At 40.9% G+C, this 26,290-nt stretch overlaps 1 protein-coding gene across 3 annotated transcripts in view; it reads left to right on the plus strand.

Moving 5' to 3' along the window:
* Positions 1-24,875, plus strand: part of LOC113068129 (transcription cofactor vestigial-like protein 4) — a 39,875-nt gene extending 15,000 nt beyond the window's left edge. For 2 of the 3 annotated variants that reach the window (XM_026240746.1, XM_026240748.1), the window contains 4 exons: positions 9,225-9,414; positions 18,912-19,116; positions 19,695-19,818; positions 22,944-24,875. In XM_026240746.1, coding sequence (XP_026096531.1) covers positions 9,225-9,414; positions 18,912-19,116; positions 19,695-19,818; positions 22,944-23,173 — 749 coding nt within the window. In that variant the 3' untranslated portion in view covers positions 23,174-24,875. The remainder of the gene's footprint in view (positions 1-9,224; positions 9,415-18,911; positions 19,117-19,694; positions 19,819-22,943) is intronic. The other variant, XM_026240747.1, reaches the window with a different exon arrangement.
* Positions 24,876-26,290: the final 1,415 nt, after the last annotated feature.

Here is a 26,290-nt window from a genome sequence, read left to right on the forward strand (position 1 = left end):
CGCTCCGTTTCATTAACGAGTGAACACACTGGGAATGTTTAAATGGACCAATGGATACAGAAAGTGTTTACATGGTTTAACCCTTAAAAGAAATGGTAAACAACTGAGTTTAGATCAATAACTTAACGTTGTTTTCTCAGTCTTCAGTAATGTTCTTTTCATTGCCATTAAAGTGAAATGACTGAAGCTACACTTAGGAGCCTGAGAAAAATGCTCATCTTAGAAGAATATGGCACTTAAGAGGCTTTTACATCTGAACCGACGATAAACACTGATTCATTGAGATTGTTTTTAATGTTAATATTTCTGCCTTGTATTCACTTGTATGTGAATTAAAAGCTGTAAAGTGCAGAGCGAGTGTCATAAAACGTTTAATAATATTTAATATTTTAGTGGTGGTAGTAGTATTTAAAGCAGCCGCAGTAGATGTGTTCAGAAGTGTGTGTGTGTGTGTGTGTGTGTGTGTGTTTGTGTGTAAATCTGTTGTGATCCAGAGATGCAGTAGATGTGTTCAGAAGTGTGTGTGTGTATCTTTTGTGATCCAGAGATGCAGTAGATGTGTTCAGAAGTGTGTGTGTGTATCTGTTGTGATCCAGAGATGCAGTAGATGTGTTCAGAAGTGTGTGTGTGTGTGTGTGTGTGTGTGTGTGTGTGTGTGTGTGTGTGTGTGTGTGTGTGTGTGTATCTGTTGTGATCCAGAGATGCAGTAGAAAGCCATCACATGTCAAGAGAGGTGTCCTGCAGACCCGGACCTAATGTATGATGAAGAGCTCTTTTTCATCTGATTTCAGAAGCAGAGTTGTGATTTACTAAAGGACATTCACTCTAATGACTCAGATTATAGTTTGTTCTGTAAAAAGATGCAGGTTGGTTTTAGTTTTAGGCCCAACTCCAGGTGTGTTTTTGTGTGTGTGTGTGTATTGTTCTGATGTTTGGTTCAAACCTGTGATGATACTCCGTCTGTTTATGTCTCTGAGGTTACGTCTTCCTTGGCCAGTGACTCCTCTGTGTTTCCAGATAACTCTTCAAAACAGTGTGTGGAGAGCCTCCATCAGCCGTGTGTGTGTGTGTGTGTGTGTGTGCGTGCGTGTCTCCTCGAGCGGATGTCGGGCTGCTTTGACCCTCTGGAACACTCTCCTCTCCATCAGCCGGTCATGTGACCCGGTGACAGCGGATGGAAATACACAATCACAGCCGGTTTTTACTCGCTGTTGCACGGCTGCCACTTCAGCTATTTATAATGTGTGCCAGAGAATTTCCTGAGCACATGGCTAATCTATTACAGCTTCTGCGAGCCTTCCATCATTCTTTAAAATAGCTGTTTCTGCATCACTTGGTGGGAGCAGAACGTGCACGACACGGTTATCTGGTGAAAGACCTCGCTTTCCTGAAGTTTGCTTTACGCTTTATCAGAAACTGAATGAACGCCGCCTTTCAAAGGTCACAGATGAGCTTTCTTATCTTTATCTTCATTGTTCTTCACACCAGTGGTGATTCTGAGGACTCCTTTACCATCGGCTGAGAAGACTATAAAACTGAAAGTTGATTAATTTGCTGTCTTGTGGAAATTGGATGAATTTTAGAAGTTAACTTCACACCATGTTGACTTGTAAATGTGAAAACGGAAATATTAATAAAATAAGCACTTCTTATAATAGTGCAATATTACCAGTAATCTCAATAGTAACGTGACTATATATTATTTGCCATTTAAAGTTTTGTAATCAGTAAAAAAAAAAAAAAAAATTAAATTATATTTGTAAAAATAAAAAAGTTAAACTGAGATAAGTATAAAAAAATAAAAAAAGTTATTTGTGAATATATGCTGAAATATAACTTATTTCTGTGATCAAAGTTGAATTTCCATCATCATTACTCCAATCTTCAGTGTCACTTTAATTCACATGACACTTTAATACATTTAGTTAAAAAAATAATATATGTATATATGTAACAGTTTGATTCAGCATGGATATGTTACTTTGTTAAAAAATGGTAGTGAAGTCTTTTATTAGAAAATATTAGTTTTTAATAGATGCTGTTAATTTTTTACTTTATTCACCAAGGAATCCCTAAAAAAGTCTATATTATAGTATATTAGAGTTTTTCATAACTACTGTACAAATACAGATCGCTGTGCTTCGTCTGAAGGATATTTCTGCCGTGTGGTTGTCTGGCTATGGTTTGTGATTGGTGGCGAGTGTGTTTGTGGTGATTGCAGGTGTCAGGATTGTTCTGCTCACCAGCGGAGCTCAAAGTGAAGCACGTCTGAAACACTGACTGTCATCTGTCCTGCTGAGCAAAAGCTAAAAACAGCTGCTGGCTACAGAAAGATAAGACCCTCCGCTGAAGCCGTACCTGTGTGTGTGTGTGTGTGTGTGTGTGCGCGCTCTATCACAGAACATCAGATTTCAGACGCTAAAGCAATGAACCATTGTTCTGCTAGTATGAAATTAGGGGTTTGTTTCTTTTTCTGCGTGTTTGCCAAGAAGTTGCTGAAGTGTCATTTGCATCAGAGGTTGTGTGTTATTTTGATGATGTGTGAATGTAGGTGGTCTCACATCTGTAACTCAATCCTGTGCTGGCTTGACGTGTGAAGTCTCCAGTAGTGGGGGCAGACTTTGATCACTTTCTCTCATAATCACAGTCTTTCAGTAGATCAAGCATGGGCTACATCTCTTCTAAGCTGATCCTTTAGTCCTCAGCAGAGGTTACTGTGAGCTTTTAACATGCTTTAAGAAGATACAGACTCACTGAAGTGTGAAATTCAACAAGTAGAGCAAATCATTTAACGTGAGCGTCCTCTGAGATCTTGTCTGGAGTCAGAAATAAATTGAAGAAAATAAATAACAATCATTCTGGATGAGAGTGAATCTCACCGTTACATTAGATTACATTAGATGGCAACATGAAGTGTTCAGCTGTGCTGTGATGCAGTTATTAACAAGAGGACAGTGAGTATCTGTAGTACATGATCTCTCAGACCTGTGTGTGTGTGAGAGAGAGAAATGCAGAACATGGCTGTATGAATGAATGAAAGCATGCAGCTCTCCCAGAAGTTTTCCAAAATATCTGTGAAGGGAGCTTCAGTGGTTGACATGGATCTGATGTTTGTGATGATTGAGAGGTTGCATACAGTCTTTGTGTTTCACCAAATCATGAGCATTATGAATTGCCATTCTCAGGTGATACATTTGCCGTCAGATGATGATGATGATGATGATTGTTATTATTATTTAAAAACTACTGCTTATACATTTTTATCTAGCCAGGAAACTTAAAATTATTAAAGTCAAATTAAAAACTGATTATGTTGCAAAAGATTTCTATTTCAAATAAATGTTACTTTTTTTAATTTTCTATTTTCTAAAAATATTCAGCAGCACATCTGTTTAGCTGTTTATTTACTCTAGTAATGATGCTGAAAACTCAGCTTTGATCAGAAATTATAATTGAACATAGTTTTGGTCAGCATTAAGGCCTTATGCATCCGGTAACGCTGCCATGCAGAGCAAAACTAGATTAATTTGGCTCAACAGTGTTCTGCTTTGGTGTGGAAATGTCCTGTAATACTGTAAATGTGTGTTTACAATCTAAATGGTTAAAAGCACTATATAAATAAAGGTGACTTGACTCTGTTTGAAGCTATTTTCAGTATTAATGTAGCTCCAGTGCAGAACAGACTGTAACTAGTAACTGCAGACACCTTGTGTTGAATTACAGTTGATTAATGTAACTCGAGCACTATATGGACAGTAATTGTTTCTCAGGTTTCATAGCCATTTTTGGATCACTGTTCTTGTATACTCTTCTCTTCTGTGTTGGTGTAGTTTAAACTGGATGACAGTGAAGTCATCAGCTTTCACCTGTAAATACTGAAGACCTCCTCTTATCACTTCATATGAAATAGGGATGTTCATTTCAGTTATTCCTCCTAATCAACAACCCACAATCGTTAACAGATTATTAACCGTTAACTGACAAGAATACTTTAAATTAGAAAGGATAAGTGTCTGACCCATTAAAACTACTAGCATTTATTTTCTAGAGATTAATTTTACATGAACAAAAAGCAGCAAACAACAGAATATGAAGATCACATGGTCACATCAGTACTGTAACAGTACTTGCCCTGTTAATGTTTGTTTATGATGCTTGTTTTTTAAGATCATTATTTTGTTTATTTGGTATGACAATGTTGGAATGCATTAATGTAAAAAAAACAAACATAATTTTTCAGATACTGTACATTATTGTAGGTCCTCTTATACCCCGTCTCTCTCAATCTCCCTCCTTCTGACAAGCACAGTCTGCTCTGATTGGCCAGCTGACCCAGTGCATTGTGATTGGCTGTAGGGCTGTAAAAAAAAATCCACATTGAGTTTTAGGTGTCGGTTAAGGAGGCAGGTTTAAGGCCCGTCCTGAGTTTGCTTCACATTGCGTGATCTCTTCCGTCTCACACACAGCGGCTGTGTCCAAATTCAGGGTCTACATCCTTCGGAGGACGCATTTGAAGGATGTTACGTCACAGCGCCGCGACGAAGGCTGTCCAAATTCGTAGGATCCTTCAAATGCGGCCCACAAATGCGTCCTCCTTTTCCCCGAATTCGAAGGATGGGTGTGATGGATCCTTTCGCGTCCTACCTATCCCATAATTCTTTTCGGCAGGACGAAGCGAGCGGTAGCGGAGTGGGGGAGGAGTATTATTTTCGATGTTTTTTAAAAACTGGCTTTTCAAAAAGATATATTTTCAGTGGTTTTCTAGTTAGGCATTTTGTTTTAGCGTTAAGCTTTTTTTTTTTACATGTGTACGTGTATATGTAAAAAAAAAAACGTTTACTTTTGTAAACTAGCTACTTCCTTACTGCCTGTGTGCATACACACAGCTTATTTGTTAGTGATTGAAGCTGTTTTAACGCTTCTAAGGACGAAAGAGCAGACAGAAGTGTTTATAAAGCTCCGGGGAGAGAACGATGAGCTCTTCACCGGCGTCTTGCTTGGCGCTGTCAAGGTTGCTAGGCGACAGGATATGAGCAACGGTTAAAGGAACACTCCACCGTTTTTTGAAATAGGGCTTATTCACATTATTTCCTACATTTAGATAGGTGGGCAAATGCATTTTTGTGTCAGTGCATGCATTGTTTTAGTTTGACTGGGTCAGCGTTAGCTTAGCTTAGCACAATGAATGGAATCCTTTGTTGCCAGCTAGCATGGCCTGAGTAAAAGTGATCAAAAAAATAAAAAAAACCACCTAATTACTTCTTGTGGCCTGCGTATTCACAACGAGTACAAATAGCGATCCAGATTAACACTAGGCGATTTCCTAGGCAGATATTGGCTTGGGACTATATTATGGGGAAGCACAGGCGAAGAACTGCTGCTTAGGCGAAGCACTGCTACTTCGGCGCAGAGATATCACGCAACACATGAAATCCCACGACTTCCGTCAACATACCGGCGTGAATAGTAGCTGCCTGGCTATTTTCCTTACAGTACACGAATGGCGATGAACATGGCTGATTTTGAGAGAGACGAAGAGGGTGACTTCTCAGACAGTCAAGAACCAGAACCATACCTATTTGAACCAGAGTTTACAGAAGACGAGCTGCGTGCTTTGGAAATAGAACGGCAGTAGGAGACTGCGGTCAAGCCAGCCGCACTTCAGAAAAACACCGTCAAGCCAGCCGCGAGTGAAATTTATATGCGCGTGTATTAGTTGCGATCGCTCAACAGCCTGAGGACGTGAGGATGAGAGCCAACATGAACTGGTGGTGTGAATGTGGGGGAATATGCCAATCTATGCCGACGGAAATAGAGTGTCTGTGCTGTAGAGAGTGGGACATGTTTTTTTGCCATTGATGACCAGGCTCAACACGTCATATCAAGATGAGCGTGCCCGAAGTTGTGTCACATCTACAGAGGAATTCACGGCGCTGATCCATTCTGCAGTACTCGATTTTTTTTCCGGTGTGACAAAGTGAACTGGAAAAAACGCCCCACGCCGAATGGACCAAATGGACAGCTGTCCACAGAGTAAGTGATTATTTTAATCATGACGCATGTATAGATCGACCCATATTATACCTGTATTCACATAGAGTTGATGTTTTCATGTGTTGCGTGATATCTCTGCGCCGAAGTAGCAGTGCTTCGCCTAAGCAGCAGTGCTTCGCCTGTGCTTCCCCATAATATAGTCCCAAGTCAATATTTGCCTAGGAAATCGCCTAGTGTTAATCTGGATCGCTATTTGTACTCGTTGTGAATACGCAGGCCACAAGAAGTAATTAGGTGGTTTTTTTTTTTTTTTTTGATCACTTTTACTCAGGCCATGCTAGCTGGCAACAAAGGATTCCATTCATTGTGCTAAGCTAAGCTAACGCCGACCCAGTCAAACTAAAACAATGCATGCACTGACACAAAAATGCATTTGCCCACCTATCTAAATGTAGGAAATAATGTGAATAAGCCCTATTTCAAAAAACGGTGGAGTGTTCCTTTAAGGAAGGGAACTGAAAGAAGGGTAGGCTGTCCAAATTCACAAACACCGACTTCCGGTTTTTGCGGTCGTCGGAGGACCCATCCTCCTTCAACCGGGTAGGAAGGATCCTAAGGAGGATGCAGACCCTGAATTTGGACACAGCAAGCCTCTTCTGCACAGATTTCAGAAGATGGACTCACAGTACCACTTCTGTCATCATTCACCTCGTGTATGCGCTGTTGTACGTGCACCGTCCGTGTGCAGGGTCTTGTGCCCTCAGAAGAGAAGCCAAAAGCTTTTCTTCACCCTAACTGAAATTATGCATTTTACATTTGAATATAATTTGAATTTGGATAATATTTAAGTCTATATATATATATAAGATATACAAGTCACATTTCTAATCTTAGTTTGGCTGGTCCTGCGACTTCTAGTCAGGTGTGTTTTTATCAATTTATTTGACATGAACTAAGAGAAATGAACTAAAACAAATGATCATAGAGTTCACATTACCGTCTCCAGCCGTTAGAGGGCGCTCTATGCTGCTCAGTTCTCCTGTAGTCTACACTGAAGACATAGAGCGCCCTCTCGTGGCTGGATACGGTAATGTTTTCTATTGGTTCAAAATAAATGCGACTTATAGTCCAGTGTGACTTTTTTTTTTTTTTTCTCGTCATGACGTATTTTTGGACTGATGCAACTTAAACTCAGGTGCAACTTATAAGTCCAAAAAAATACGGTTAATTACAAATTAGAATTTAGTTTTTCAACCATTTTGACAGCCCTAATTGGCCAAACACCGCAAGCACTCGTCAGAAATGTAACGCCCCTTTCCACAATCGCGAGCTTCATCTTTAAAAGTAAAGGTAAAGACAGTTAATAATGTCCTTAGTTTTCCCATCAGTTCAAGCTGAAGGAGGAACAGAGTCATGTGACACTCAGTGATGAAGCTCGGATGTGTTTGCAGAACACAAGACACGGACGGTTAAGACGCTGACTCCACTGTGTGACCGTCTCTCTCTCTCTCTCTCTCACACAAACACACATGGACACACACATGCACACTCACGATGTGCAAAACTCGGCATTTGAACAATCAATAGCAAATACTTAAACTAAAAAGCAAATACTTAAACTTTACAGATCTTCTTCATGCACTAAGAGCTTGTAACACTCCTAAGAGAAAGGAACAGTTGTAAGCACATCATATGACCCCTTGAACAACAGGCTGTCATTTCCCAGCCCTGTTCCTCGATGCACTGCAGCGGTTCTTATCTGACCGTGTGTTTCAGGTCCTGGAGTCTGAGCTGGTTCGAGCTGAATGAGTTGTTTGATCAGGATGAGTGTAGTGTCACGGTTTCTCTCTGTACAGGATTCCTCACTGATAACGATTGAATGGCCAGTAACTTTCAGCTCTCTGGAGACCATCACAGATCGTGTGCATGTTTACTGTGCACCGCAGTCTTTTCTCTATTAGCAGCTCCAGCCCTGCCAAAAACAGTGATGTCATCGCTGTTGCCATGGAGCGCGCTCAGACGAGCCGAAACATGCCAGTCAGGAAAATAGGCTGCTTGTTTTGGGAAGTACCTTCTGAGCTCTATCATTGCTCTACTCGAGTAAATGTGTGCATGGATTGTTTTATGAGGCTCGAGTGTGGGAGAGACACTTGGACTGGTTATTTTTTACCATCTCTATTTATCATTTTACTCTCTAAATAACTGCTCCAGTGCAGCAATCCAGGTCTGGCTCAATAAATGAATCTTATAAAGTTTCTCAGGCTTAGTAAACCTCATCCCAAGTGGAAAGTCCCATTGGAGAGAGCGTGCCAGTTGTAATTTTCCAGCCTTACTCCTACACAGCGTCTGCACATGCACCGAGTGCCCTGTACTGTACTGAGAGGAGTCTTACAGCCGGCGTCGTGATGACGCTTCAGTGCAGTACTGCTGCATTACTGCTTAGACTAATGCTTGTTCTGCTCTGATGTGGAGCTCAGTCAAGTGTTCTTACAAGAGAAGGACGTCAGCACCAAACCAGTCATCCATTGATCTTTACTTTGTTTTTAAATGATATAGATCTCAGCTCTCAGCACGTACTGATATGTATGATCCTGGACCACAAAACCAGTCTGAAACTGAGGTTTCTACATCAACTGAAGCTTAATAAATCATCTCTCCATTGATGTGTGGTTTGTTCGGAGGACAATATCTGTCTGAGATACAACTATTATACATCTGGAATCTGAGGGAGCAAAAACATCACAATATTGAGAAAATCATCTTTAAAACATGAAGTTTTGATATATTTACAGAAGGAAATGTACTAAATATTTACTAGATATCCTAATGATCTTTGGCATAAAAAAAATCAATAATTTTGACTGATACTGTTTTTATTTGGCTACTCCTACAAATATACCCCGAGGCTTAAGACACACATGGACACGTTCCTCAGACAGTATTCACTCCAGCTGACTTCTGAAGACACAAACTACACACTATCCAGAGGCAAGCTTGATGGTGGAAATGAGTGAAGCCTGGCTAAATGACCAACTGTTGGGAAGCTGATTTTAACTTTATTAAACTCAAGTGTTGTTGACAAGTTGTTCCTGTTCTATTCTTTTGAGCTTTGTATTTGATTTGTTTGTCAGTCCATTATGCCATCAGTTCAGCAGATCAGAAGAAGTCTCACACAGCCTGTAGAAGCAGAAGTCGAGTGTGTTCATGCTTCTCTCTTGTGTTTGCTGTAGGTGAAGCTGCTCTCAGAGGAGAGTCCAGAATGCCGGCCATGTCTCTGTCCTCTACAGTCAGCAATCACAGGACAGGTCCTCCTCCCATCAGCCCCAGCAAGAGGAAGCACAGCGGGGACCAAGCAGACGACGACATCGACTCTAACAACGAGCATGTGGCCAAGATGAGCCGGCTGTTTGCCACACAGTTGTAAGTGGATCTGAGTAACATCATGTGTCTGATGCAGCTTGTGTCCTCTCCACCGAATCTGTGGCAGGCAGGTGCTTTTCAGAAAGCCTTGAACTCTGCTGAAGTTAGGGCAGAGCGGGCGGCGTTCCTGCAGAGAGAACGTGGGGAATGCTTGGGAATGTGCTGAAGAGCGAGGGCTGGAATTCCTGAGATTCTGGCAGTGGGAGCCGGAGCACATGGGCCGTTTGGCCATGCCCTCGTGGAAGAGCATTCCCAGCATTCCAGCGCTCGGACACCAGATCTGCTCTTCAGCGGGGAACAGCCACACGGTGCAAGCAGAGCAGTCTGTTGGGTAGATTAGGACCAGCACAGCTAGCTGGATTTGATCTGTGTTCGGCTGTTGTTAAACTTTGAACAGATTTCCTTTTGCAATGCTCTCGCTCTGACACATAAACACTATTTGATCCTCATCAGAGCTCGTTGCAGTTGAAAGGTTTAACACTAGCAGGATCTGAACCGCTCTGCAGCAGACTGTAGTTTCATAACAGCTCGTGCCCTTTTCACAACTAACACTACATTAACACTTTCTCTCCTCTACACCAGATCCCCTTCATCTGCCATTTCACTAGTTAGCGTTCAGACTGTGCTTTAGCTCAGGGTTTTTTAATGCAATTTATAAAATTAGTTTAGTGCAACTGGATTGGATTGTATGAGCATTTGTATCATTGAGTTCACACACTTTTTATTTTTAATCATTAGTAAACCTCAACAGGAACAAACATGTGAAATATAATTGTTTACAATTAGTCTAAATAAAAATAAAAGCTTTTACATTTTGGTATTTAAAAACAAAAAAACTAAAAATTGAGTTAAAGCTGAAGGTCAAACAGAAGACATTGGTTTGTGTAGATGTTTTTATACCAGATTATCTTTTTTCCCTTTAAAACTCTTCGTACACACAGGCCTGGAGTTTTGGGATAGTCTTTGCTCAATGTTTCCTGTTTCTGAAGAGCAGCAGTACGTGTACAGGCCGAGGTGTTGTGATTCTCATGGGGTGGAGGTGAAGGAGGCGCTCAGGACTGTTCTGTGACACCGGACACTGCGGCTCAGGTTTCCATCGGGGTGTTTCTCTGTAGAAGGAATGAAGCGGCTCTCTCTCTCTTTCTCTCTCTCTCTCTCTCCCTCTCTCTCGCTCTCTCTCTCTCTCTCGCTCTCTCTCTCTCTCTCTCCCTCTCTCTCCCTCTCTCTCGCTCTCTCTCTCGCTCTCTCTCTCTCTCTCTCTCTCTCGCTCTCTCTCTCTCTCTCTCTCTCGCTCTCGCTCTCTCTCTCTCTCCCTCTCTCTCTCTCTCTCTCTCGGTGCACGCTGGGGGCGTTTGAGGTGTGTGTGAGGGTTTCATGAGGAGTACAGTTTTTTTTTTCGGTTTTTTTTTCGTATTTCTATTTTCTACTGCACATAGATTATTAGAAGAAGGAATAATTTTTGAACAAAGAAGCAAAGACAAAGTTTAGCGGCATTGAGATGGCGTCTCACCCCGCGGCTGCGGAGGTGCTGGTGTCACCTGTGTCGCTCCGTCACGGCGTCAGGTGTGTGCCTGCTCAAGGCGTGACGGTGGAGGATGTGTTACTGGTGGTTGGAGAAATGATCGGATACGAAAACATTTCTTCGGCGTCGAGGATGAACAAGGCGGTAGTGGTGTTTGTAAAGGAGGAGAGATTAGCAAATCGGCTGATAAGTGAAGGAATTGTGGTAGGTGGAGATTTTCTTACCATTTCACCGCTGGTAACGCCAACGACCCGTATCACAGTGTCTAACGTTCCCCCTTTCATTCATAATGATGAAATTGAAAGAGCGTTAGCGAGATATGGAAAGTTTGCGAGTGGGATTAGAACTATTCCACTGAGATGCAGAAATGAAGCTTTGAAGCACGTTATGTCTTTCAGGAGGCAAGTGTTTATGTTTTTGAATCAACCGGAGCTGGATGTGTCGTTTAGAGTTGGCCACGAGGGAAAAACGTATATGGTTTACGCTAACACTGGCAGCATGAGATGCTTTGAGTGTGGGGATATAAATCATAAACGGATTGCGTGCCCTCATAAGGCCCAGGATAGACAGGAAGAGGCAGCTGAACATAGTGCTGCTGTTGAGGATGTTCAGGAACAAAATGAGCATGTTCAGAGTAATACTGAGGAAACAAGTCATGAGAAAGTATTATCTCAGGTTATAGAGGAAAGGAACGTTGTTAATGCTGATTTGATTGATAGTAATGATCAGAACGATGATATTGAGGAAAAGGAGATTTCTAATGGACAAAACGATGTATCTAAAATGGAGGAAAGTAGTGTGATGACTGATGATGTCACCAAAGGAAAAATAAATGTTGAAATGGTTCAAACTGATGATTCTGAAGTATTTAACAGTGTTGAAGTGTGTACTGGTTCTGAAATGGGAGATGATGATAATGTCTCTGAAATTTCAGATATTGGTTCACAAGTCATGGAGGACACATATACACTGCAAGAAATAAATGACTTTCTAGATGCAACTTTTGGAAAGACTGTTGAAGTCAAAGATTTCTTCCCAGACATAAGGAAATTTATAGTGTCTGTGACTTTGTTACAAAGAAACGTTAGTCATGAGGTTCTTAGCAAGCAGAAAAGATTTCGGTTAAGGAAGATCTTAACAAAGTTAAGAAAGAGTAAGGCGAACGCTTCACAAAATGATTAAAACACACAAGGTGTCAGCTTTTCTTTGTCCTTTCACTCTTTTTCTGTCCTGTTTATTTTTTTCTCTTTTTATGGAGTTTTTGAGAGCAGGCTCCTTAAATATAAATGGGGGTAGGGATGGAAATAAGTTGGCAATGGTGTCAGAATTATTTAGAATTAAGAAGGTGGATATTGTTTTTTTACAAGAGACACATTCTACTACAGAAAATGAGTCGGAATGGGATAGATGGTGGGAAGGAAAGTGTGTGCTAAGCCATGGGACAAATTTGAGTTCTGGTGTAGCCATATTATTCTCAAAAAATATAAATGTAAATATTTTAGTTGTAGAAGAAGTTGTAAAGGGAAGAGTATTATTGGTGCATATAGAATATAAGGGAACTGTGTTTGTGCTTGTGAATGTATATGCACCAAATATTGGGCTTGAGCGTGTGGAGGTTTTTATGAAACTAAAAAATGCTATTCAAAAAATTGGAGATCAGGTGTGTGTTATCATTGGAGGGGACTGGAACTGTACTGTTGATTTTATAATTGATAGGAATGGGGAGGAACCTCATAATGAGTCAAGTGTGGTATTATTAAAAATAATAAAAGAGCTTAATTTGATTGATATTTGGAGGAATAGAAATGTAGGGATTAGACAGTATACTTGGGTTAAAGCATCAGATAATAGGGTTAGTGGGGCAAGACTAGACAGATTTTATATTGATAAAGCATGGAATAATAAGGTGATGAATGCTGTTATTTTACCTGTTGGGTTTTCAGATCACCACTTGGTTTTATTTGATTTAAATATGAAAACAATTACAAAGCCGAATTATTTTTGGCATCTTAATGTTAAATTATTACAAGATGCGTTTTTTTGTGATAGTTTTAAACTTTTCTGGAATAGATGGAAAATGCAGAAAGATTCTTTTGAAAACATGTGTCAGTGGTGGGATGTTGGAAAAGTAAATATAAGAATATTTTGTCAAAATTACAGTTCATATAATACATCAAGGGTGAAGTTTGCAGTAGAAAGCTTGGAGAAAGACATTCAAAGAATGGAAAGTACTATTTTTAATAATAATGGAACTGGGCAGAGTGAGCTGTTGAACAAGAAAAAGAAAGAACTTGGCTCGTTATTACAGGAGCAGGTGAAAGGAGCAATTGTAAGGGCAAGAATCTGTTCGATTAAAGACATGGACGCTCCTACATCATTCTTTTTCAACCTTGAAAAGAAAAGCTCACAACAAAAGCAAATATATCATCTTCAACGGCATAATGGGACTATAACGTCAGATCCGGTGGAAATAAAGAAGCTGGCAGCTAACTATTATAAAAACTTGTATGATGCTGAGAACTGTGACACTGAGAGTGCTTCGGATTTGCTGAGTGATTTACCTCAGGTGGAAGAAGAGGGGAGAAAATCACTAGACAGTCAAATAACTTTTCAGGAGATTACAGAAGCAATGAAACAGCTATCAAGAGGACGTTCTCCGGGTATTGATGGACTGCCGGTTGAGTTTTACCAAGCTTTTTGGAATATATTAGGACAAGATTTGTATGAAGTACTCATTCAAAGCATCAAAAGTGGAACCCTTCCTATAAGCTGCCGGAGAGCTGTACTGTCTTTGCTTCCAAAAAAAGGAAATCTAGGTCTTCTAAAGAATTGGAGACCAGTTTCTCTATTATGTTTGGACTACAAAATACTGTCAAAGTGTTTAGCAAATAGGTTAAAGTGTTATTTAGATTTATTGGTTCAAAATGATCAGACGTATTGCATTCCCAAAAGGTCAATCATGGACAATCTCTTTTTATTAAGGGATGTAATTGATTTTAACCAATTTAATCATTTAAACCTGGGTATTCTCTGTTTAGACCAAGAGAAAGCATTCGATCGGGTTGACCATGTGTATCTTCTTAAGGTTTTAAAACAATTTGGATTTGGAGATAATTTTATATCTTATATTAAGTTGTTGTATTCAAATGTTTTTGTGATGGTTAAAGCAGGTGGAGGATTAAGTGCACCGATACCGGTCTCAAGGGGGATTAGGCAGGGTTGCCCACTCTCTGGACAATTGTACAGTCTGGCTATTGAGCCATTGTTGTGTAGGATAAGGAGAGATCTGAATGGAATTTTACTTCCTGGTATAAATAGTGATAGTAGGGTGTCAGTCTCTGCCTATGCGGATGATATCACAGTTTTTATCACAAGTCAAAATGATGTTGACATTTTAACGGGAATTATTAGAAAATATGAGAGGGCATCTTCAGCAAAATTGAACTGGGAGAAAAGTGAAGGGCTTATTATTGGTCAGTGGGGAGGGTCAGGACCTCCAAAATTACCGGGTGGATTGATGTGGGTAAGAGAAGGGTTAAAATTTTTAGGTGTTTTTTTAGGAAATACAGCATTTAAAGGAAAAAATTGGGAGGGAATGCTAGAAAAGGTGAAGGCTCGATTGTCTAAATGGAAATGTCTATTACCACAATTGTCGTACAGAGGAAGAGTTTTGGTGGTAAACAACCTGGCTGCCTCTATCCTGTGGCATAAACTCGTGGTACTGGAGCCTCCTGATGAGCTGATCTGCAGGATTCAAAGGACTTTTGTGAACTTCTTCTGGAGTGGAGAACACTGGATTCGTGCAGCAGCACTATATCTTCCAGTTGAAGAAGGAGGCCAAGGTCTGGTGGATGTGAGGAGCAGAATCTGTGCTTTCAGAATCCAAGCAGCACAGAGACTTCTCTACCATAAGAACTTGGTGTGGTCTCAGACAGCAAAGGCATTTCTTCAAAAAACTGGCGGTCTTGGATTGGATAAACATTTATTTTTAATGAACCTGGAGAAGATTAACATGTCTGAACTTTCGCAGTTTTACCGGACAGTGTTGCATTCATGGAGAACTGTTTTTAAAGTTGAAAGAGAGTTTGATGAAGCTGGGAGCTGGATTCTAGAGGAACCGTTGTTTTTTAATTCAATGTTTCAAATAAGACTTTTGTCTTCGGTAAGTGTGAGTGCATGCCTACAGAGAAATGGCATTGTCAAGCTGGGACACCTCTTGAATAGAGATGGATGGAAGTCATTGGAGGAGCTTAAAGAACTGACTGGATTAAGATCTTCACGCTTGACAGAAAAGTTGATGGAGGAGATTGTCAGTACCTTACCAAGCAGTTACAGAAAGTACATTGGGAGAGGAACTTTGATGGACATGACGAATGAACAGGAACTCCCAGGAATTAAAATCTCTCATTTTATAAAGACAGAAAACGAAGATGAAGATGTGGGGTCAATTCTATCTTTTAAAACCCCGCAGCTAGAATATTTTGAGTCTGCATCCAAAAAAGCAATATATTACTCCACAGTCAAAGTTTTACACCAGGACTCTCTTAAAGGACAGAAAGCCTCCAGGTGGCCAGGTTTGTTGAAGCCAGACTTCCTTTTGAGGGACAGGTGGAGAGCCCTGTATAAGCCTCCCATAGAGAAGCGCACTGCTGATCTGCAGTGGAGGCTTATTCACGGGGCGATAGCTACAGACAGACACGTGGCACACCTGAATCCGGCAGTGGGTGGGGAGTGTAGATTTTGTGGAATTGTAGAAGATTTGGAACATTTGTTTTTAAGATGTAATAGGTTGAAAGGTCTTTTTAATCTTCTTGATAGATGGTTTCAAGCATTTGATGAGAAATTGTTAGAGGAAGTGTTTATTGGGGGTGTGATGTACAGATTCTTAATCAGAAGGAAAGCATGTTTGTTAAATTACTTGATCGGCACTGCGAAATTAGCAATTTGGAAGACGAGAAAGAATGAAGGGCTGAATCTTCTTAGTACTGATGCTGAATTAATGTTCAAGAACCTTGTAGCTGGAAGGTTGAACATAGAGTTTGTATATTACAATCTTATAAAAAATGAGGGCTGTTTTGATGATATTTGGTGTCTTAAAAATGTTTTGTGTGAAATTCATGAGGGCCAGTTGGTTCTGAATTTTTAATTTTTTAATTTGATCAACGAGTATTTGATGTTGTGAATAATGATTGTATTATGTAAATAATAAAGTCTTGTTAAACCTCTCTCTCTCTCTCGCTCTCTCTCTCTCTCGCTCTCTCTCTCGCTCTCTCTCTCTCTCTCTCTCGCTCTCTCTCTCTCTCTCTCTCTCTCGCTCTCTCGCTCTCGCTCGCTCTCTCTCGCTCTCTCTCTCTCTCTCTCTCTCTCTCTCTCTCTCTCTCTCCTCACTATCATGGTCTGTCGTCTGTGTGCTGTCAGAAGTGCACTCATGATTCTCACTAAGCTTGTTTTTGATCTGGAAGGAGTTTGTCCACATGTTAAGCTCTTGGTCTTCTCCAGACCAGACAGTGATTCAATCCTCCTAAGGCTAGTACAGCTGGAGACTCGGGGAGACGTCAGGGTCACTGCTGCTGAACACAAAGGGTCTGTTATATCCGGTCAGCCCACTGTGTTCTGGAAGCTTGCTCCGGCCTTTCCCACCGGAGACGGATTCGGCAAAATAAGAGTCCCTTTTGTGTAGATCAGGGTATATTAATGCGTTCACCTAGATTCCACCCAACATCGAGGGGTTGTGTAGATGTGTTCCTGTAGAAAGTGGATTTGGGAGTCTTGTGTTCCTGCTGGGAACTTTCTCATGCATCCGTGATCAGCCAAACACAGAGTCATGCTCAGGCTGTGCCAGCGTGGTTAGGCTTTATAAAATAATGTTTTTCTGCTAACTTTTATATAAACACACACGACTGGCTCATTGGTGTTTGGCTTATAATTTGTCAAAGCAGTGAAGTCTGAAGTTATCCAGGCTCTTATGGGTCCAACTCTCAAACTGCTTTAAAACCTGAGCCAAAGCGTTCTAGTTGCTTCATTTACCACGTTTAATATTTACAAATGGGAAGTTAATGAATTGGTTAAGAAATATAAATGTGACCGTAGATAAACAGTATTGTGTTATTAATGAGCTGATTTGTAATAGGACAGTCAGAAATATGGCTGATAGTGAGCAGTGAACATCTCCAGAGAACGGTCTGCTTCTGCCCTCCTCGCCCTGATCTCTCACAGATGTTTCCTGTATCTCTGTGGGCGAGCTTCCAGCGACTTAAAGGAGAAATGAGAGAGAAATCTTCCTGCCAAGATCTGAGGTTTTCCCGCACGCCTCTGAAACGCTATTATGAGAAAACGTCCCTGGTTTTATTGGCCTTCATCTGTGACTGAAGTGAGTCTAGCAGAGTTCACATCCCTTCACTGGAGATTGGAGCAGGCTTTTCTGAAGATGACCTTTGGCTTTTAGGAGGAAATGCTAAGGTCATATAAAGCGTCTGCTTCTGTATAGGTTTGTTCCTGTATGGCACATGTGTTCTGTGATGCGTGTCTTGATCACTGATGCTGAACTGCTCTGTTCTCGGAGCAGGAGTGTTGAGATCCATCAGAGAGGAGCAGGAGCTGACACATCTCTTCAAAGGATCTAGTGTGAAGAGGCTTTCAGCAGGTCTTCCTCCACCTAGATCTGACCTTGCTGCTATTAATATGATGCCTAACTACACACAACTGTGTGTCCTTGTATTATGGTGTAGATGTGTGTCAGTGTATGATGTAACAGCAGATTTATTTCTGTTGGTCTGCAGTGATGTGACATGGATTCCTATTCAAATGACTGGGTTTTCTTGAGAAAATTTGTTAAATGTTAACCTTGAGAAGCATGAAGATATTTCCAAGACGAGTCAGACTTGGAAGTGGGTGTTTTTATTGAGTAGCTCAGCGTTTCTGTTCTCTCTTGTAATGTAAAGCGGTCACATCTTCAGCAGCATCTCCATCGTTTGACACGTTCCTAATGTCACAGGGTGTAACCTCTCAGTCCTCCAGTGCTGCGGTCAGCATCAGATCTCAGCTTCAGGACAGTAGATGCTGTGTACACGGTGAAAGCAGCTCCTGACAGAGACAGATCTCCATCAGTTATTGTGAGGACAGTCATTTCCGGTAGACGTAACCGTTCACCTGCAGGTGCTTCACTTTGCCAAGTAACTGCTGATTTCAATCCGGACATCTCCAGCACTCGCTCACCAGACTGAGCTCACGACTTCTGTCCTGAAAGCATTTCCTTCAGATACCTGCTCGGAGCTCTGTTGTGTTCCCGGTGAAGGGGATTGAGATCTCTTCCTGTGGAGCACAGATGAAGTCTTGTGAATAGTGCTCTTGCCCTCGCTGGAAACAGGAGCCGATCGCTCCGGAAGGGTGGAGTAGTGCTGCATGTGTCTATTCTTCTAAGGGGAAAAGAAAAACAGGAAAGGAGGTCAGTTGTGGGAAAGGGCTTTTTGTACTGAGCCATTTGAGCTAATGCAGAGCTGGAGACGTAGAACAAAACTTGCTTTAAAACAGCCGAGAGTATGGAGCAGATTTGATCAGTTAAATCCAATTTAATGTTTTGCCATCATCTACTTTCTTATAAATCAAGGAATCTTGATTTGGAATAGAAATATTACCATTACCTCTTTAAAAATATGCCAGAGATAATAGTAAAGAGAAAAGAATGATCCAGCTGCATGTCACACGCTCGTGTGGAGGACCATAAATAAATCATTAGGTGCTTTTTGTAAAAAATACACTTTTGTGAGTTGTGAAATCAAGATGTTTTATTATTTTTCCCTCTGGCGAGCCGCACTGTGAATGTAAGTGTAATGTAAGACTCTGTCGTCTCTTATGGAGTCATTGTCTGCTCGCGGGGGGTGTGTGCTCCTGACAGGACGCTGAATGCTGTTTCATAGCTCTGTTGTTTGTGCTGCTGGACGGCCTCAGGACAATCCCTTCTTTGTTTGTGTTGCAGAGGCAAGCCTGCCAATGGGGACTACCGCAAGGACCCCCGGGATCGCAGCCGCAGCCCCATCGAGCGCATGAGTCTGGTCGGGGGTCACCTGTACACCCACATGCCCAGCCTGGCCATGGACCAGCCCCTCGCACTGACCAAACACATGGACACCAGCCGCTCGCTCAGCATCTCTCCCACTGTGAGCCCCGTCGAGCGCCAGCAGGTAACCCCAGCACTGCCTTCACACGCTCTTAAACTTCTGACTCTTTCTTCTGCACAACACAATGTTATTTCTTTGAATATTGCTGTTTTTTCTGTTCTGTCCTCTCGTGGTTGTTGTCTATGTAATGGAAGTCAGTAAGAGCGGTTTGGTCACCAGCATTCTTCAAAACACAATTTTTATGCTCCACAGAAAAAATGTCAGCATGAGTCAACAAACATGAGGCTGAGTAAATAATTGTAAATTTTAAAGAAGCAGAAAGCTTTGTACCTTTATTTTATTTAAATATATGCTAAAGTACATTTGGCCTTTTCTTGGTGTTTATGTTTAGAATCTTTGTTACTCATCTAAACAAGAGTTGTGTATGAATCTGAACTCTTCTCTATGCGAAACAGCCCTGAAACCATATTGAGCTACATTTCAGTTTCATTTCAGCTGTCCACTGACGAGAACAGAGACTTTATTAATGCAGCTCTCTACATTGTAGGGACATCTCAAAGCCCTGTTCGTTAGTAGTTGTTCTTGTTTCTTTGGACACTCATCTCCTGTACGTGTGTGTGTGTGTGTGTGTGTGTGTGCAGAATCGCCCCTCGGTGATCACGTGTGCCCCAGCGAACAACCGTAACTGTAACCTCACACACTGCACCGTGTCTCACAACGGCTGCTCACCCGGCCTGACTCCAAGCTACCGCAGAGCCTCCAACTGTGAGTACTCCTCAAATTACTCTTTCCCTAATGAATTCACTTAATAAAGATGCCATGTTCTCTGTGGAGGGAGCTATTACATGTTCAGTTGTTGCACATTTAGTGTGTGAGCATATTACCAGAAGAAGAAATGGAGCAATTGTGACATTGTTCAGACCATTTCCAGAGTACAGTCAAATTTGTTAGGTTTTACAATTAAACTGTAATGTTGTCAGCATTAGTCGAGATTAAACACCTCAATATCAAGGTTTTAAATCATTTCGTAACTTGAATTATGGACCATAAGATCTTTTTAGTAGGGATCTAACCGATCACAATGCTTATTTCACAATATCTTTTATCACGATTCATTTAGATCTCAGTTGATTTGAATCATCACATATTTAGATTGATTTTCAATACAATCTATACTTTTCATTTGTACGAAATAAACATGTCCACACTATTTTATTTATATATATTATGGCTGCACGATGTGTCGTTTAAGCATCGATATCTTGATGTACGAATCATGATAGTCACATTGCAGGATGTGCGATGCAGGCTGTCGTAGTTGAACTGTTATTCATTAACTGTACGGGCAGCTGCTCCCCGGCACTTGACGAATGTGATTCGCGGATTAATTGCACAGCTTAACCATCATAGAGTGAAAGTTTATCATTTGCATGTGTTTTTAAGTCCTGTCAGTTTAACAGGGCGCATATAAGAATGAGCAGAGAGAGAGCGTGAGAGCCCCGGCCGCACGCCCACGTTCATCATCTTCAAACAACACGAGCGCTGTCTTGCTCTTTCTCCCTCGCGCATATTAATCAAAATCAATTGACATGTTGTCGAACAAAAAAAAAAAAATAAACTATCCAGTGATGATATGTTTTCTGTGTTGTCAAATCTTTTGCGATATCCTAAACTGCAGAGATAATCACACAACGCGTGCCGTACACATCTGATTCGCGAACTAATGATATCTTTGAACCGATTGAATTTAATGAATGGTTTAAACAGCTGACCTGTCCAACACTGAACTCACGAGATGTCTGAATTGGTGTATAAAAAAAACTTACACTTTACAATAATGTTCTATTTATTAAACTATTTAACTACATTTTTTAACATTTACTTTTATTAAACTGCACTTCTACAACATTGTTAATTTCAACATTTAGGCTATAGCCTTTATTGTTGAAATCAAAAGTTGTACAGTATTTGTTAACATAGTTAATGCACTGTGAAGTAACATTACCAAACAATGAACAGCTGTGTTTTTATAAACTAAGATAAACAAAGATTGATAAATATAGTTCATGTTAGTTAATGTTAACAATTCAAACCATATCCTAAAATTTAAATAATACTCTGATGTTTAAATCATTTAAAATGAGAATTTAAGTGTGCTCACCCCATTTTTTTGTAAGAAAAAAATTAGATTTCATATCGCAATATATATCACAGAAAAATAAAATATTGCAATGTCATTTTTTCCCAATATCGTGCAGCCCATATATATATATATATTTATTAGAGGTCGACCAATGTATCGGTTCTGCCGATTAATCGGCACCGATAGTTGATTGCTGGAACAATCGGTTTTCTGCAAAAATCCATGCCGATAGTTTTCTGCGTTCCGTCTGTTGTGGAGCGGCTGAAAAGGATCTGTTTTCTTCATGCAGTGCAAGAGCGGTCTCTAGTGGCTGAATCACTGACAGCACGTGCTGCTTGTTTAGACACGTGACGCTGTACTGAAAAGAGCGATCTTTAGACAGAAAATATTGCTGCGCCATTCACATAGTTTAACATTAAATTACATTATATCAGAGACAATTATATTTCATCGAAACGTTAGTCTTTCTGTGGCTCTTATAAAGTCTGTATACTTCATTTATAGAGCTATAATATAGATCACTGTTTCTGTTTGCTCCATTTTGTAAAGACTGAACTTCAAACTCATCTTTGCCTCATTATTCATTCTTGCAGTAAACTTTTGTCTGTTTGGTGAATGAATAAACCGTTTTAGAGCTGCTCTAGTTGAACGAGATGCGTCTGGAGTGTGTGTGACACCGGTGAGTTCTCCTAGACTCAGCGCTGCTCGTTTATTCTGATTAGATAATCACTTTTGTGCTCAATAACAGAAGCAGTTAAAGCTTGAGAGTATACATTGTGCTGGTATAATTGTAGGGACCTATGTTTTCCCGCGATGCAGATCACACGGACAGAATCTCAGAATCCATTCATAAAAACAGAATTCACAGTTTAGCGCGTGACGCTTGCGGTGATTTCAGCTTCTGCTGTCTCGCTAAATGAGGACAAAAAAACATGATGAACATCTCCAGAACTGCTCTGAGAGTCACTTCGTGAGCATCTGACCGTTTGATTTGAGCAGAAGCATCATATCACATGCACAGAACACCGGCAAAATAAAAGTCCGGTTTTGAAGTCTATCGTTCCGTAGCATGTACAGAGCCTACTACTATGAAACAAACATTATTTTTTTAAGGAATTAATTTTAATAAAAAATCCCGTTTGTATGCCAAAAAAAAAAGCACTATTTTAGTTTTTGTTCAGTATCCATTTTAAAAACTATCGGTTAATTAATCGGTATCGGCCAGTGTGAGCCAACCTAACTATCGGTATCGGCAAAATCCAATATCGGTTGACCTGTATAATTTTTTTTATTTATTTAGATTTTTTTTTTTTTTCACTTAGGTCTTTGTTCTCAAATATAACCAAAAAACACAAACAAATGTCAAACTATGAAACATTTACATTTTGTTAATTTTTTGAAAGTTGCATTATCCATCTGCTATATGTGCATCAGTATAAGATTTTCTGCTAGGCAAATGTTAATGGTTTCAATGTAGAAAATATACTTAGAGACAAGATGTCAGATTTATAATGAAAGGATTCATTGATGTTTTCCAGTTCTGTCGGTTGACTTTTTTTATAGAGCCAACATATAGAAAGCTTAACAAAACTGTTCTCCCTTCTTGAATCAGTTCAGTTTTCTGACAAGTTGTTAGATTTCAGATGTTAAAGCATGCAGTGCTGGTTCTAGTCTTGTGACCTAACTGTGGACAGTGCTGTCTGTAGGAGCTCTCTTCTGTACTGATCAGTGTTTCTGTGTCCCTCAGCGAACACGGCCTGCGACCCCGTCATCGAGGAGCATTTCCGCCGCAGCCTGGGCAAGAACTACAAGGAGCCCGAGCCGGTCACAAACTCTGTGTCCATCACTGGCTCGGTGGATGACCACTTCGCCAAGGCTCTGGGTGAGAAGTGGCTGCAGATCAAGGCCAAAAGCCCAGACTCCTCCACCAACGGCCACATGGTCAATCACAATCACTCCCCGTCCCTCGTGTCTTGAGAAGAGGACCAGCGACCCCCATCCCGCTTCACTCTCAAACATGCATGACGTATAGCTATGTACATAAGAACGCAAGACCAGGAGGTGCTCCTTTAACTCTGTTGTGCTTTTGATTCTCTTTCTCTTGTTTGTAAGTATGCTAGTATACTTTTAGCTTGGCTGTTGCGTTATGGGATGCCCATACAATTTTTTATTTTATTTTTTTTGTTGAGATAATCGAACCATTTGCCTCAGATACCAAAGAAACCGCTGATGCAAACCTTTGACCCAGAAGCCCTTCTCCCGTCGCACTCGGTCGTGTCCACTAGTAAGGGAAGGCCTGGACTGACTGTGCACTCTTGATGGACGGTGTGAGTGTAGTGTTGATGGGATGTTCAGAAGATGTTTGGCAGGACACCTGGTCAGGAGAGAGAACCTGTCTCTGTGTCTTGGGCTCTGGCTTCTCGACGGCGCTGACAGATGTGGGCATTCTTCTCGTTTCGGATGGCACTGTGGTTTCAGTAGAGTAGACTAAAGGTTTAAGGGTAAACTAGTGCTTATAAGTGCATGTTTTTAAAATAGCTGGTATCTATTATTATGTAGACATTTCAGTCGTAATACTTTTAGCCTTTTCTTCAGATTTGATTTTATTTTTGTCAGTAACAGTCCTAGATAAACTTACTGCTGGTACAGTTGTACTCCATATTATTATATTCTGTTCACTCTTCATTGTGGTAGCTGCCAGATACAGAGGAGCAATCCGCCTCCGGACAGGCCATCTGTATATTAACGGTTGGTTTAGCTTGTTATTAATCCACACGTGCTGCATGACTGAAACAAGAGCGTTCGCAGCTATGGACAGACCATCTGCTGGAAACCACGAGCTAGATTCGTGTGCGCTTCTTCTTAATTCTGCGTTCAGCTGTGGAAACGGTCCGCCTGTCCCGAATCACAAACATTCCTCCGATAGGAACGGCGTGCAGGTCTTGTTCTAGCTAGAGACGCTCGTCCTAACATTCCTTCGGCCCTGGATTCAAACACTCGCGACTGCTCTACTGCGTGTGTTTCTCACACACACACACACACACACACACACTTCACTACCGCTTTACTGGGTAGGACACGCTCACTTTCTGGTTGTGTGTTACACGCTGTAGGTAAATCACTTAAAACAAAAAAAAGTTTTTATATAGGAAACTATAAGACCATCATTACGCTGTGCGTAACGAATGTACAGAGAAAAAAATCGTAGGTATTTTTTGAGGAACAATTAATTTGTTAATGATATGTAGCTATTTAATATTTCCCTTATTGTAATCATGCTTTTTTTTTTCTTTTTGAGAAAAAGTTGATCTTTTTTGTTTGTAGGTTTGTCTGTTAAAGGTTAAAGTGCAGGAACACAGTTATTGTATGAAAACACTGCGTTAGTGTAACAGCCACTTGTGTATTATTTCTGAAGGCTACTGAGTCTGAACTGAGACGACTGATCAAACGGACTCCAGATCCATCGCTCGAGTCCAGCAGACACTCTTTATATGTGATGTGCGCTTCCAGGAGAACCACCACACAAACCAACACTTTCAAACACTTCATGATCTGTACATCTGTATTATACCCTCCTTTCTTGGCCTTGTTTCTCCTTGGAATTAAACAAACTTTTGGCAGGCCATTGTTTTGTACTTTTAAGTAGCCTCAATGATCAATAAAGTGCTCTTAAACCACAGCCGTGACTTCTGAGTCGTCCTTTGTGAAAACATCTGATTACATCTCCTCATTATGAGCATCACAGAGACCTGCACTTATAACCTCAGGACCTGACTGACCAAACAACAGGGCATGGCAGAATGCATTATGTGAATAATTCATGTTTATTATGAGCACAACTGGCAAGTTTCAGTATGCCACGTACCTTCAGAGTTACAGAGATGAGGAAATTCACTCAGGAATACAATACTGACTCCTGCCATAAACTATCTACTGTTTTGAAGATGAACCAAGTCTTTGTTTTTGTTAAAAATATGAGGTTGTGTAAATGTCAATTTTTAAAGACCAATCAGCGCTGGACTCGATGTCTGGAGCAGAGCAGATCACAGCATCAGTTTATTATCTCTGGTGTGTATCCAGACCGACACAGACAAGCCCTGACAGCTCTAATGTGATTTCATGTGAATAGTTAAAACCAATATTTCAACAGGTACATGCTGAAGGGTCACTGTGCCGTGAGAAACCATTATAAGAGCACAGACGTGAGCTGCTTCTGTCTGCAGCGGTTTCTTCAGATGCTTTATCATCGCTCATGTCCCAGATCTGCAGGACAGAAGGACAGGAGATCAGAAAGCTGTTCAAATAAGTGTAAAAAAACTGTGCAGCAGTCTACAGGTGTGCAGCATTATCATCTCAACATGCAAAACTCTTTTCAAGCACTAATCCTGCACACAACATGCATGTTTGAAGACTAAACTCTGAGACTGAAGATCAATGTCCTTTGAAGACAAAGAGGCCAGACGCGAGCGTGTGTGTGTGTGTGTGTGTGTGTGTGTGTGTGAGTTTGGATGACGGAGGCGGATGGAGTCTCTTTCTTCTGTGGCACACCTGGCTGTCAAAACCTCCGTGTCATTGACATGCTAATAAAAGCTGAACAAAAACAACTTCAGCGGCCTTTTCACTTTGAAGCCTGCGCCAAGTCAAAACAGAAAACCAGGATAAAGAGAGCGCTGAGGTGAAGAGTAAGACCCTCAGATAATAGACTTCACACAGACACACAGCAGCTCCTCGTGGATCTCTGCTGTGAGACGACTCAAACGTCTCTGTGTGGTTCTCATCAAGAATCTCACCCACAGGCAAAACACAGTCTTGTGTAACATTTCTGAGAAAACGCATCAATGCAGAAATGTAATATCACACCCAATAAATCATTTGTGCAGGTGTGTTTGCAACACAGGTGCATTTGGAAAACCTACTCTATCTCCATCCAAAACCGTAGCTATACACAAATTCACCGCAGTTTCTGACTGAAAGTAACCCTAGAAGCAGAAAAACTCAAAAGATTTTTGTGCCTTTTCACACAAATCATGATTTCAGGGACATATTTTAGATTTATAAAGATTTTTTTATTTCATGTGGATCCTTACACAGTCC

The sequence above is a fragment of the Carassius auratus genome, linkage group LG36F (genome assembly GCF_003368295.1).
Source record: "Carassius auratus strain Wakin linkage group LG36F, ASM336829v1, whole genome shotgun sequence".
Classification (NCBI taxonomy): domain Eukaryota; kingdom Metazoa; phylum Chordata; class Actinopteri; order Cypriniformes; family Cyprinidae; genus Carassius; species Carassius auratus.